Source organism: Myotis myotis, unplaced genomic scaffold (assembly GCF_014108235.1).
Source record: "Myotis myotis isolate mMyoMyo1 unplaced genomic scaffold, mMyoMyo1.p scaffold_m19_p_3, whole genome shotgun sequence".
NCBI classification, from domain to species: Eukaryota; Metazoa; Chordata; class Mammalia; order Chiroptera; family Vespertilionidae; genus Myotis; species Myotis myotis.
In genome coordinates, this window is record NW_023416335.1 from 89,459,198 (window position 1) to 89,473,938 (window position 14,741).

Here is a 14,741-nt window from a genome sequence, read left to right on the forward strand (position 1 = left end):
AATGTTAAATAAAAAATTGATGACTGGTAATTGATTAGTAATTTAGAATTGTACATTTTTGGAACATAGGAAAATTCTGGTACATTTAAATTTAGACAGTATTGTAGAGGACCATTTTGAATATATCTAATGAGTTTCTTAAAAGAAAAAAGGAAACTTTAAGCAGGCTTAATATTCTAAAAGTCAAAAGATGAACTGACTGTGATTGCTTTGTGAATGTGCATAGGCATGTAGAGGTCAAGGTATTGCTGGTAATCATTTCCTATTTGTGAAAATAGTTTTTTGTTTAGAGCTATCAGTACATTTGTATGGGTCTTTCATTATTCCTTAACATTTCCACATCTCAGAGGCTAGAAGTCAGCTTTACGTCGATCAGGAGGTTTGAGTAAGAACATCACAATTAGTTGTTTTTTCATAGTGATGATGTAACATACACTTCCATGTGCACAGTCCCTATGACCAGCATTATGCATTGTAAGGTGAAAAGGTGGCATTCTGAAGAGAGCACTGGGCTAGTAGGTAGCATACCTGGGCCTGACCTCAGCTTCATTTACAAACATCTGATTTTTTTACATTAAAGCTTTTCCTTAATCTTTCTGAGTATCACCTAAAATTCTTCATCTATAATCTGGACATGGTAATGCCTGTCCTCCCTGCCTTTTCGAGTTCTGATACTGACATGGAAAGTATGTGAAAGTACTTTGAAAATTATAAAAGTAAAAGTTACTTTAATTAAAGGTAACAGCCCTGGCCATGTCGCTCAGTTGGTTGGATTGTCGTCTTGTACACCAAAAAGGTTGTGGTGTGATCCCCAGTCAGCGTGCATATGGGAGGCAACCAATTGATGTTTCTCACATCAATGTTTCTGTCTCCCCCCTTCTGTCTCTAAAATCAACTAATGTAGCAATATGTAGGAAATATCTTCTGTAATCCTATCTTTATCACTGCATTAGGGCCCTGTGTGAATTCTTGGTTACTAAGCCAGTAGCAAGGAATCAGTATAATTTAGCAGGACTTCTATCCTGAATAACTAGTATGAAAAGTAACTAATATATGCATATGAACAGCAATGGCATAGAGATCCACAACTTTTGGCATTTTCTGCATACATAGTCAATTCCTTCTAGTTCAGTGAATTGACCTCTTTTCCAGTCTGATACCTCTTTGTGTTAGGGTTATGTTAAAGAGGTATGTTTTTCCTTTTCAGTCCTCTCTCCATGCGTAGATCCAGCCATTTTGTTATCTACTCTCAATTACATTGTCCTGCAGTAGATGACCTGCAGACAACTAATCAGATCAAAAGGCAGCAAATCCGAGTCCCAAGATGTTCTGACACACCAACATAGCTTTGTATTGGAGGTTATTCAGTTTAGAAAAGAAAGACTGTTGGAAATTGGAGTTGAAAGGAATGTTACGAATTCTCTAGTCCACTTTGCTTTTATTTTCAACTTTATAGACAAGAGCAGTTTAAAGAATTTAGACTCCTTCAGTATCACAAAGCTGTTTAATGACAAAATCAGGATGATAACCTGGGTGTTCCCAGCCTAGTGCTTTCTTGTATGTTACACCTAGTCTTTTTTTTTTATCTTTATTGTTGAAAGTATTACATAGTTCCTCCTTTCTCCCCCATTAACCTCTTCCAGCCCACTCCCACCCTTACCCACCCAGACCCACACCACCCCATTGTCTGTGTCCACGGGTTATGCATATATGCATACAAGTGCATTGGTTGATCTCTTCCCACCCACCCTCCCCTGCCTTCCCTGAGGTTCAACAGTCACATGGGACAAAGACAAAGAAATTGAAATTGAACATAAATAGAGGATGTAGTAAGTAAGAAAGGATTCTGAAATGCCAGAAGACATTTTTAAGCTTGTTTCTTTAAAACAATTTTTATCACAAACATTAGAAATATAAATTGCATATATGTTTACTTCAATGTTCCTAATGCAAGCATGTCAAACTCAAAGGCTAACACGGGCCAAATAAACAAGGTTTAAGTTTATGTGAGCCGCAAAGAAACATAAGCTTCAATTTTCATAGAAACATAGGTTTATTTCGATAGAGACATGCTGAATACAAAGGGCTGAAATAAATGAGTGATCGTTAACATAAAATAATAGAACATTTTAATAAAAATTAATATTTTTTTCTTGAACAGTAACTTACCAGACACTGAATAACTGCACAAATTAATAAGTGTAACACAAATAAACCTATTTTTCTTCTTCTCGGAAAGCGAAATATTTCCTGTGGCTCACACCAAATAAGTCAGTACAAGACTAAGAACATGGCAATTGGCTACTAAAATATTTGCTGCTAGTATTAGTGGAGAGAAATGGTGCGCCTGCACGTAAGGCACATAAAGGAAATGAATGCAACATGATTATAGTAATTAGTCATTAGCGAATGTTGTAGTTATTAGTAATTATGTATAACAGGATATTGTAAAAATTATGTTATGAAATTTTTATTAAAACGTTTCTTACATACCGTTATATTGGCTGGGCCGCAAAAATATTCCTGTGGGCTGCATGAGGCCCACGGGCCACGAGTTTGACATGTTTGTCCTAATGTGTTGTTTTGTTTTTGTTTGTTCGTTTTTTCAGGATGATTGATACCATGACAAATGTCAAAACAATATGTCAGCTACTGTCTGGAGCAGGGGTCCTCAAACTTTTTAAACAGGGTCAGTTCACTGTCCCTCAGACCGTTGGAGGGCCGGACTATAGTTTAAAAAAAAACTATGAACAAATTCCTATGCACACTGCACATATCTTATTTTGAAGTAAAAAAAACAAAACGGAAACAAATACAATATTTGTATTTGCATGTGGCCCACGGGCCGTAGTTTGAGGACCCCTGGTCTGGAGAAAGTCTGAGTGACTATTCCTATAAGTGTTGCTTTTGAGTGGGCTGTTTTTTTGAACCCACAGCAGTAGTTAATCACATCCCTATTTCCAGTTGTGCATGTTCTTTGTATCTGAATATGACCTAATGGAGTGATTTTCGTTATCTTGGATACTTTTTCCAGTATGGTACGTTTATATCCCTCATGTAATCTCCCAATGCTTTTATTTATTATCTAAAATTTCAAGCTTCACCTGCCAAGAAAATTTTTTTAAAGAATTTAATGGCAAAACCAAACCATCTTGTCTCTTGTGTCCAAGAAGAATAGGTTGGCAGGTTTTTTAAATAACTTTTTTAAAATGAATATTTCAGACATACAAAAACATTTTTGTGAAGCAGAGCTTCATATACTTTACTTTAATAATGTTTAGGGTATTTTACAAAATCATCTTATAGACAAAATTATGAAATAGGGGCCAGTATGATTATCAGTGCTTTCAGAATATTTGTTTAATTATGTAAATGTACCTTAGACTCCAGAACTATAATGTGAATAAATAAATGAGAGTATGCCTGTGCTAAATCTGTTAGTAGGTGCAAAATAGTTACTACTAAAGGGTTCAGAACAGAACTCCCCAAGATGTGCCACTTTGGTATGTGAATTATGTTGAGATGAAGGCAATCGAAACCTTGCAGGCTCATGAGAAACTTTTACTTCTTCCTTAAAGAATTTAAATTTGGGGCCTTGACCATAATAAGAGTATTGGCAAAAATAACTTTTTATGACCTATTTATAGGGCTGAGCACACTTCTGATTACTGAGCATCTGTCCTGCAAATGACCCTCCTCCCCTCTGAAGCGCCAGGGTGCCTTACTGCATCCTTAACTCTGAATGCCATGTCTACCTTACTTTCCCTTTTTGTCTCTGAACCACTTTTGTGTGTAGGGTTCCTATACATACTTATGTGATTAAATTTGGTTATTTTCTCTTGCTAATCTGTCTCACATAGATTTAATTAGTAGACCAGCTGAAAGAGGTCTAATAATTAAAAGGTAGAGGAAAGGTTCTTCCTCCCCATACTTGTGTTAAACCACAAGAAGTTATGCAAACACTAGAATAATTTATACCCTAAAATTTACCCTACCTCCCACTATTCCTATGCTGCCTCTTTTTCCTCTTTCCCCACCCTAAATCTTAGGCCTTCTCTGGTGTTGGAGAAGCATCAGTTCTAATGCCCTAGTGCTAAGTGCTCACTTAGACTATATGTATATGTTACCAGAAACTTAGAAGGGAAGTTAAGGCTTGATATATCTATTGGTACCATTTTTTTTTTCCAATATACTTTTATTGATTTCAGAGAGGAAGAGGGAGAGATAGAAACATCCATGATGAGAGAGAATCATGGTGGATCGGTTGCCTCCTGCAGGTCCCCCACTGGGGATCAAGCTCACAACCTGGGCATGTGCCCTTGACTGGAATCGAACCTGGGACCTTTCAGTTCGCAGGCCAATGCTCTATTCCAGGGGTGGGCAAACTTTTTGACTCGAGGGCCACAATGGGTTCTTAAACTGGACCGGAGGGCCGGAACAAAAGCATGGATAGAGTGTTTGTGTGAACTAATATAAATTCAAAGTAAACATCTGCCGGGAGCCGGTCCATCCTTGCTGTTTCAAGGGACCTGGCATATATGGCATACTGTTCTTAATATGTTTGCTCACCTTCTTGGCACTATGTGTTTTAACCAAGGTCACCTCTCTGAGAAAGGTTGTTTCCCCAGGTAGGGATTTTCCCCTGAAGTTAGGGAGGGAATAAAACCCCTTAACTAAGTGCCAGGCGGGTAATTAATCACTTTAACTACGAACAATCATGCTTAAGCTACATAATCTTTACTCCCTGGAATGGAGATAAGAAACGCCCTAACCTTTGGAATAGAGATTGATAGGATTGAATCAACTGGTATAAATACAGATGTAACAAGACAACAGGAGACAGAACTTAGAAGATAGAACCTAGAGACACAGAACCTAGACACAGAACACACAGAACCTAGAGACAGAACATGGCAAAAGATCCTGGACAGAAACTGGCAACAGAACCTAGAGACAGAACCTAGTGAGAGAACCTGGCTGAAGATCCTAGAGACAGAACCTGGATAGAACATGGCAAGAGAACCTGACTAGAACCTGGTGACTGAACCTGGCAAAAGAACCTGGACAGAGCCTGGCTGGAGAACCTAGCGAGGGAACATGGCTACAGAACCTGGCTGGAGAACCTGGAGAACCTGGCTGGAGAACCTAGCAAGAGAACATGGACACAGAACTTGGCTGGAGATTGTGGCTAGAGATCCTGGCAAGGCTGCTGATCAACTGAACGCTGTCTCCGTGTCATTCCTTCTTCACTGACTCTGTCCACACCTTTGGGGACCCCTGGACCTGCTGGGGCTGGATCCCAGCAAACATCATTACATAAAAGGGTATGGTCTTTTTTTTTTTTTTTAGTTTTATTTATTTCAAACAGGCCGGATCCGGCCCACGGGCCGTAGTTTGCCCACAGCTGCTCTATTCACTGAGCCAAACCGGCTAGGGCCCGTATTGGTACCATTTAAAGAGTGATCAGTTTGATAGCTATCATACATAAAGATGAATGATTTTTCTAATAAAATGTATTCTAAAAATATGTAGGTTTGATCAATAGTTTCAATATACAGAGGCAGCCAAGCCTAAAAGCAGAGAAAAGCAATCAGGACTGTGTCTCTAGAACACAATTTAGGTAATGGTGTATGTAAGATGGGTAAGGTAAATTAGGGGCTGAAGCAGGTTGACAAACCTTGCAGATATGTATATTCATCACAATGAATGCTTTCTAATTTATAGCAAAGAACTCAGAATCTTTGAATGATAATCAGGCTTGGTGGCTGTTGCCTAAAGGAGACTTTAGCCAAGCATGTTGTCCTTGGAGCAAATTTAATATGCGTATCCTATATAATAAAAGCCCAGCGACCGAAACGGTGGAATAACCAGAGACCAGAACACCATGGCCCCTAGCCCAGGCTGGCCCCGCCCCCCAGCGGAGACCCCCCCACCCTGATTGGGGGCATGGCCAACCTGCAAGCCCCCAGTGGCCCCTTGCCCAGGCTGGCCCTGCCCCCCAGTGGGGACCCCCACCCAGATCCCTGGCCCCCATCAGAGCAGGCCAACCGACCCCCCACCCCTGCACCAGACCTCTATCCTATATAATAAAAGGATAATATGCAAATTGACCTTGAAGGAAGAACGACCAGAACAACCACTGGACCAGTCACTATAAGGCACACTGACCACTTCTGGGTCCCTTTCCCCAGCCAGCAGGCTCCAGTCACCTGATGGCAAATGAGGAACTGGGCGTGGGTGGTGGGGGATGTGGGCAGCGCCAGGCCAAGGCCCCCACCCTGCCAGTTGCCCTCTACACACAGGGTGACGCATGGTGGAGGCAGGGCTGGTGAGCGGGCAGGAAAAGCCGACCTCTCAGTCCCTACCCCTGGCCGTCAGGCACCGATCACCCAGTGGTGAAAGGGGAACCAGGAGTGGGTGGCAGCAGGGGGAGGAGCCAGCTGTGGGCAGCCGGGGAAGATGGCCCTGATCACAGGCCAGCCCTAAGGACCGTACCCATGCATGAATTTTGTGGGCTGGGCCTCTAGTCCTTAAATATTGACCTTAGTCATTCCTTTTCTTTTTCCTGCATACTATAATTGGCTGATCTTTGGATTTGGGGGATTTTTCAGAATTGTGTTGCATTTCCCATGCTTTCAAACACTATTCAGACAGCATGAAGATCACCTGAAGATATATCTGAACCAGATAATGTCCTAAAAGTAAATTAAGTATGTATACACTGACCACTAAAGAGGTGTAGAGTTATTGATGCTCCAATCCCTCAGGATAGGTGTTACCTAGTTTGAAATTAACACAATGGTGAGAAAGTTTTCAATATTCCCAGCGTGATGATATGACCATACTGAGCACTCTCCCTAAAAGAGTAGAATCAATAACTATATACCAAATATTAAGAACAGTCCTTCAAGCATCACCAGGAAAATAAAGGCATAAAGACTGGACACATCCGACAGCTAGAGGAATCCCTATAGTTAATAAAGCTATAACAAATGAAAATACTAAGCAGACCTTAGAAGTAATCAGACCAACCCCTCATCTTTGTTTCCTTGGTTCAGCAATGTATCAATGTGCAATTTGGGTTTTATTTTTATTATAGGGCAGATATTTCTGGCAGAATTCTACCACTTAGAAATAGAACAGCCCTGTCCTGGCCAGTGTTTTCAGTGGTTAGAGTGTCAGTCTGCACACCAAAAGGGTTGCAGGTTTGATTTCCAGTCAAGGACAAATACCTGGGTTGTAGGTTCCATCCCCAGCTCTGATTGGGGTGCATTTGGGAGGCAATCAGTTGATGTGTTTTTCATGCCCATGTTTCTCTGGTTCTCTCCTCCCTTACACTCTCTCTAAAAAAAAATCAATGGAGCCCTAGCCAGTTTGCTCAGTAGATAGAGCGTCAGTCTGCAGATCAAAGGGTCCCGGGTTCAATTCTAGTGGAGGGCACCTACCTTGGTTGCAGGCTCCTCCCCACTCCGGCCCTGGTCAAGGTGCATGCAGGAGGCAACCAATCAATGTGTTTCTCTCATATCAATGTCTCTCTGTCTTTCCCTCTCTCTTCTACTCTCCCTAAAAAATCAATGGAAAATATCCTTGGGTGAGGATTAATAAAACAACAACAAAATCAATGGAAAAAATATCCTCAGGTAAGGATTAAGAAAAAAAGAAAAGAACCCTGTCCTCTGTAGAGGCAGATAAATCAACAATATCTATTACGCTCTAGGCACATGTTCAATACAAAAAATTCTCCTTTCCTGACAAAAAGTTTACAGTCTTACTGAGGAAATTGTATTAGCATTTATTTACTCATTTAAGAAACATTTCTGGCACTATGCTAAGTACTACATATAAAAAGACCATTATAAGAGTTTATAACCTATACATTTGAAACTATCAAAATAATTCAATAAAACATAATAAAATGATTTTATGATGTATAATTAAAGACATGTCTTGTTCCCCTCCTTGCTCAATTGCCTTACTCCCATGTCAACATCAGCTTCAAACAAGTATATTCAATATAACAAGAAATTTTAAAATCACGGTTTTATTAAATGGCAGATTCATTATTTTAAATGAGTTTGTATTAGTTTTCTATTGCTGTCTTAACATTACCATAAACTAAGTTAAAACCACATATTTATTATCTTACTTAGAGTTCCATAGGTCAGAAGCCTAAAGTGGGTTTCACTAAGCTAAAATCAAGGTGTTGGCAGAGCTTTAGGGGAAAATCCTTTTCCTTGCCTTTCCCAGTTTCTAGAGGCTGCCTGCTTTCTTTGGCTTTGGCCCTGTCCTCTATCTTCAAAGCCAGCAGCATCAGGCCAACTGCCTCTCACACTGCCATCTCTCTGATTCTACTGTCTCCCTCTTCTACTTTTAAAGACTTATGATTACACTAGAGCCGTGGTGGGCAAACTGCTGCTCACGAGCCACATGCAGCTCTTTGGCCCCTTGAGTGTGGCTCTTCCTAAGCCATAGGAGTACCCTAATTAAGTTAATAACAATGTACTTACCTATATAGTTTAAGTTTAAAAAATTTGGCTCTCAAAAGAAATTTCAATCGTACTGTTGATATTTGGTTCTGTTGCCTGAGTTTGCCGACTACTGTGCTAGAGGCCCAGTGCATGAAATTCATGCACGGCTGCAGTTCCTAGGCCTGGCCGGTGATTGAAGCACGAGTGTCTGGTGTGGAAAGGCAGGTCCCAGCTGACCTCTGGGCCCTGGGCAGCACCTGGGCCCCCATGCGCCCCCCGAGTCCCCACATGGAGATGCGGTGAGCATGGCTGGATGCCACAGGCCGGGGTGCAGCATGAGCCTCTGGGCTGCCCAGTGGCACCACACTGAAGCTGGGTGGGCAGCACGCTCTCTCCCAGCCGGCCTCACAGACCAGCTCCTGTGCAAACCCACAGGGAGCCCGACCAGCCCTGTGGTCCCAGCGGCTGCAGCCCGGCTCACCCGGAAGAGGCCACACCGGTGTGGGGTGGGCTCCTTGCAGGAACCCAGCACATGAGTGCAGGAGCTTCCCCAGTGTGCGAGCCCTGGCATCCCAGGGGAGGGTAGCAGGAGAAGTGAGAGCGAACTCGGTGGACACCCTGCATTCTCACTGCACCTCTATCCCTGTCACACCTGCCCCCAGGTAGTCGGCGAGAGGTTGCAGCCCCCCACCCAGATGCTGTGGGAGGTTGGTCACCACCACCCACCCCCAGTTCCCCATTCCAGCCCAGGGCCCAGCCCCGATCGAGCCAACTCCCTCTCACACTGCCACATCTCTGATTCTACTATCTCCCTCTGCAGGGCACCATCTATGGGGCAATAGGTCCTGACTAGGCCCCCTGCTTCACTCCCTCAGCACCTGGGAGCCGGATGGCAGCCCCATCCCCTGCCACTGCCACTGGTCACTGTCTGTGAGGCAATTGGCAGAGCAATTAGGCCCCCACTCCTACCCGCCTTGGCCTGGCACTGGCTGCTCACCTGCTCTACCATCCTGCCATGGTCCTGCTCATCAGGGCCCATCGGGACTGGCAGCACCTCTACTGCCGCCTGCTGCCAGCACTAGGTTGACAACACCCACCATATTCCACGCCATCCCCTGGTGGTCAGCACACATCATAGCGAGCGGTCAAACTCCTGGTCTTCCAGTCAAATGACTGCCCAAGGGGACAATTTGCATATTAGGCTTTTATTATATAGGATTGGCACCTGGATAGTCCAAGATAACCTCCCTATTTTAAGGTCAGCTGATTAGCAACTTTAATTCCATCTGCAACTTTAATTTCCCTTTGCATTTAACATAATATATTCACATTTGGGAAGGGGGTAGGCACATTACTCTGCCTACCACATATATTATCTGCAAGGTTTCTAAATAGAAATTTTAAAGTAAAAATATTAGTTTCTACACTCAAAAAATTCTATTGTTTACATTTAGAGAGAAAAATTAGTAAATTCTTGGGATTACTGGAAAAGCCTTATAATAAACTAGAGGCCCGATGCATGAAATTTGTGCAAAGGGCTCAGCCCTCACAGCCCCAGCTTCGTCCGGAAGGTTATCCAGAAGGACATCCAGAAGGTCATTCAGCTGTCCAGTCTAATTAGCATATTACACTTTTATTATTATAGATGAGTATTTATGACTTGTGCCCAAGCAGATACTTTGGTTAATTTATACTAACTTACTGCTTAAGAAAAAGTACAATAATCACACTTGTATATTTTGGCTGGTTGTTGATGTTCCTTGGTCATCAACAATAAAGATTTTACCATTAGGTGGAGTAGAAATATTCTCCAAACCTTCATTTAATTCTGCATATTTCTCCTAACTTTTCAGTGTCCTCAGGGGAACCGGAAACCTCTTCTTTTTTTCCCTCCTCTTTGGAAGTAGTGAGTTTTTCCAGGGATTCTACTACTTCATTTTTCAACTCATCTTCAGATTCTTCAAAATTTCTGAAATAATAAACAGTAAAAATCAACTTCATGATATCAAAACACTGAAGAATACATATAAAAATTAGCTTCCCTTCTCATACTCCACCCCTACTTGAGCAATATAGAAGTTGCATTTTCACCGAGATAATAAATTATTTATCACACCAGTCTGGTTTTTCTAAGAAAGATAACCAACGTAAAGAGAATGATTATTCTGTTTATCTGGACTTGTGTTCAACAACTTTTATCATATTTATTAATACCCATCTAATGTGTAAAAGGGAAGTGAGAGGGCCCAAAAATAAAAGCCATATATTGAGCCCTTACTATATATGCCAGTCACTGACCTAGAGCACTTAACACATACTCTGTTTCATCTTATATTAACAGCTTTACAATAGCCTGAAACTGGAAGCAGCCCTAGATGGTCTGTCTCAGTGAATAGAGCATCAGCCCTGGACTGAAAGGTCCCAGGTTCAATTCCAGTCAAGGGCATGTACCTTGGTTGGAGGCTCAATCCCCTGCCCTGGTCGGGGCATGTGTGGGAGGCAACCAATTAATGTGTCTCTCTCACATTGACATATCTCTTTCTGTCTCTCCTCCCTTCCACTCTCTCTAAAAATCAATGGAAAATATCCTTGGGTGAGGATTTACAAAAAAATAAATAAATAAAACTGGAAGCAACCCAAATGTCTATCAACAGGTGAATGTATAAATCAATTGTGGTATATCCATCAATAAAAGAGTAATATGCAAATTAGCCATCACTCTGTCACAAAGCTGGCCATGCCCATAGCCACAAGATGGCAGTACCCAGGCCCCTCAGCCCCGCCGCTGAAGTGTCCAGGCCTGTTGGCCAGGCAGGTGGTGGGGGATGCGGGGGGGGGGGGGGGGCGAGGGGTGGAGCAGGCGATCAGAGGGGGCAGGGGCGGAGCCGGCAATCGGAGTGAACTACAGAGGAAACACCTTTTCTGACCACTCATTGACTAAGCTCCCTGTATGCCACTGGTAATATTCTTAGTAACTTGGGTAATAAGAATCCAAGAAGATGATGTAGGGTTTTCCTACTACAGTCCTGGAGAAAAAAACGAAGGTCTGCTGCTGGAGGGCTAAGAAATGTCATATCCTGCCCTAGCCAGTTTGGCTCAGTGGCTAATGCCTCGGCCTACTGACTGCAGGGTCTGGGTTCAGTTCTGATCAAGGGCATGTACCTAGGTTGCAGGCTCCTCCCTGGCCGGGGCCCAGGTCAGGGCTCATGCAGGAGGCAACCAATCAAAGTGTTCCTTTCACTCTGATGTTTCTCTCTGTCTTTCCCTTTCTCTTCCACATTCTCTAAAAATCAATGGAAACATATCCTCAAGTGAGGAAAGAAAGAAAGAAAGAAAGAGAGAGAGAGAGAGAGAGAGAGAGAGAGAAGAGAAGAGAAGAGAAGAGAAGAGAAGAGAAGAGAAGAGAAGAGAAGAGAAGAGAAGAGAGAGAAGAGAAGAGAAGAGAAAGAAAGGTAGATCATATCCTATGAAAGACACATCTTGAAATTGCCTAAAGAAAGTTGTCATTTTTTCATGGTGAAGGGACTGGAGTTCGTGTTGATGAAAACACCTTGGTGGCTGCAGTGACTGGCAGTGGCTGCAGCAGCAGGGTAATGGGGCTGGTGCCTTCCCTTGATCAGCCCAGTTGCCTCCCACAAGGGGAGGCCAGACTGTGGCTTAGGCCCTATTCCCAAGGGGAGCAGGGAGCGGGCCTAAGCCATCAGTAGGACATCCCCTGAGGACTCCCAGTATGTGAGAGGGGGCAGTCTGGGCTGAGGGACACCCCCCCCCCCCGTGCATGAATTTCGTGTGCCAGGCCCCTAGTCCTATCTAATAAAAGAGAAACATTGTAATTAGCCGTACGTCCGCTACCCTTCCCATTGGCTAATCAGGGCGATATGCAAATTAACTGCCAGCCAAGATGGCGGCCGGCAGCCAGGCAGCTTGAAGCAAACATGAGGCTTGCTTGCTTCAGTGATGGAGGACTCCAACGTTCCCCGCCTGCCGCTGCCAGCCTCTGAGCTTGCAGTTTGAAACATTGTTATAAATATAGAAGCTAAACAAAACCCCAGAAACCTGCTTTCAGCCAGCCGGGATCTCAGAGCTGGAGTTGAAACAGTGTTTCGATTATAGAACCCAAACAAACCAGATACCTGCTTTCAGCAACGGAGGCCTAAGAGCTGGAGCCAGCATCAGAGCTAAAGCTGGCCCAGAATTAAAAAAAAAGAAAAAAAGGAGCAGTTGGGAGCTTCAGTCACCCACCACCCTGAAAACAGCCCTTAGCCCCTCACCCAGACTGGCCAGGCACCCCAGTGGGGACCCCCACCCTGATCCAGGGCACCCTTCAGGGCAAACCAGCCGGCCCCCACCCATGCACCAGGCCTCTATCCTATATAGTAAAAGGGTAATATGCCTCCCGGCACTGGGATCGGCGTGACAGGGGGCAGCGCCCAAACCCCGTGATCGCCCTGCGGCTCTGTGTGTGACAGGGACGGGGCCACAACCTCCCTATCCGCCCTGCTCTGTTTGTGACAGGGGAAGGTGCCCCAACCCCCTGATCAGCCCTGCTCTGTGCCTGATAGGGGGAGCTCCCCAACCCCCTTATCGCCCTGCGGCTCTGTGTGTGACAGGGTGCAGTGCCCCAAACCCCTGATTGGCCCTGCTGTGTGTGTGACAGGGTAGAGCCATAACCTCCCCATCGGCCCTGCCCTGAGTGTGACAGGGTGCAGCACCCCAACCCCCTGATCGACCCTGCTCTGTGCATGACAGGGGGCAGCACCCCAACCCCCTGATTGGCCCTGCTCTGTGCGTGACAGGGGGTGGCGCCGCAACCTCCCCATCGACCCTGCCTTGAGTGTGACGGGGGCGGTGCCCCACCCCCCCAATCGGCCCTACCCTGAGCGTGACTGAGGGTGGCATCGCAACCTCCCGATCCGCCCTGCTCTGTGCATGACAGGGGGCGGCGCCCCAATCCCCAATCGGCCCTGCTCTGAGCCTGACCAGGGCCTGCACCTAGGGATTGGGCCTGCCCTCTGCCACCCAGGAGCAGGTCTAATCCAGCAGGTCGTTATCTCCCGAGGGGTCCCAGACTGCAAGAGGGCACAGGCCTGGCTGAGGGACCCTCCTTCCCCCCGAGTGCACAAATTTTTGTGCACTGGGCCTCTAGTCCTATCTAATAATAGACAAACATGGTAATTAACTGTACCTCCAACATGCTTCCCATTGGCTAATCAGGGCGATATGCAAATTAACTGCCAAGAAAGATGGCAGTAACCGCCAAGCAATGATGGGAGGTGAAAGGGGAAGGACTGAAGAATGGTGATTGGCAACCCAGGCAGCAGGCAAGAGCTAGGGGGTGGGCAAAGGCCGCCTTTCCCCATCCCCCGGCCAGTGATCGCCATCGGAAAGCCTGGCGGCAACCCTGGACCCCATGGCGATCGGAGGGCAGGAGGGCCGGGGCGCAGGCCAGGCGGCAACCCCAGACCCCCAGAACCTCTCTTAAAGGTTCTCTTAAAGCAGTTGGTGAGGGACCTCGGAGAGCCCCTGGGGGCCCTGATGCCAGCAAAACTGAGACCTGGGGCGGCTCTCCTCAGGAAGGTCCAGGGAACAGCCACTGCAGCCTGCCCCCACCCCAGCGCAAGGCAGGGCACGCTGGGCCCAAGTACCCACCCCTCCCAGAGGCCCCTCGCTTGCTCATGCAGCCCTGGTCATGTCACCAGAGCAGCTACAAGGCACAGAAAGCACCAGGGACGGCCGCTTGCCCCCACCCCCATTTGCAAAGACAAGGCCAGAGGGTGTGAGGGCTGGCTCCCATCTCCTTCTCCCTCCTTTTGCTCCTCCTCTGGCTGCTTAGCTCGCCCAGCTTCTTATCCAGGCTCCTCTGCAGCTGGGCCCTCTTGGCGGGGTCCAGGGACCCGTCCTTGGCCCCACTGCCGGTGTACAGCACTCCCTCCCAGCTGATTCTCTGCCGGGCGTGGGCGTGGGCGTGGGCCCTCCCCCCACAGCCACGGGTCTCAGGCAGGCAGTGGCTGAGGCAGTAGCAGTGGCTGCCCTGTGGGCAGAGCTGGCCCAGAGTCACAACGCTGGCCCGGCACTTGGGGAGGCCACAGGTGTTATCAGCCTTCATGGCAGCCGAGACCAGGGCGTCGAAGTCCTCTGTGGAGGGCAGATCCAGGGCCGCGGGTCCTTTTGCATCTTTCTTCTTTTTCTTTTCTGGTAACTTCTGCAGCCCGTGGGCCCTCCTTGGCTCGCTGCTCCTGCCTGCCCCTCTCCCTCTGCAGTTGCTCCAGGTGC

General features: G+C 45.9%; 1 protein-coding gene across 1 annotated transcript in view; it reads right to left on the reverse strand.

Annotated features, from left to right (window-relative positions):
• Positions 1-10,020: 10,020 nt before the first annotated feature.
• NEK5 (NIMA related kinase 5) overlaps positions 10,021-14,741 on the reverse strand; it is a 72,908-nt gene continuing 68,187 nt past the window's right edge. Inside the window, exon 21 of the mRNA XM_036301481.1 lies at positions 10,021-10,437. Within this exon, the coding sequence (XP_036157374.1) occupies positions 10,287-10,437 (151 nt within the window). The 3' untranslated portion in view covers positions 10,021-10,286. The remainder of the gene's footprint in view (positions 10,438-14,741) is intronic.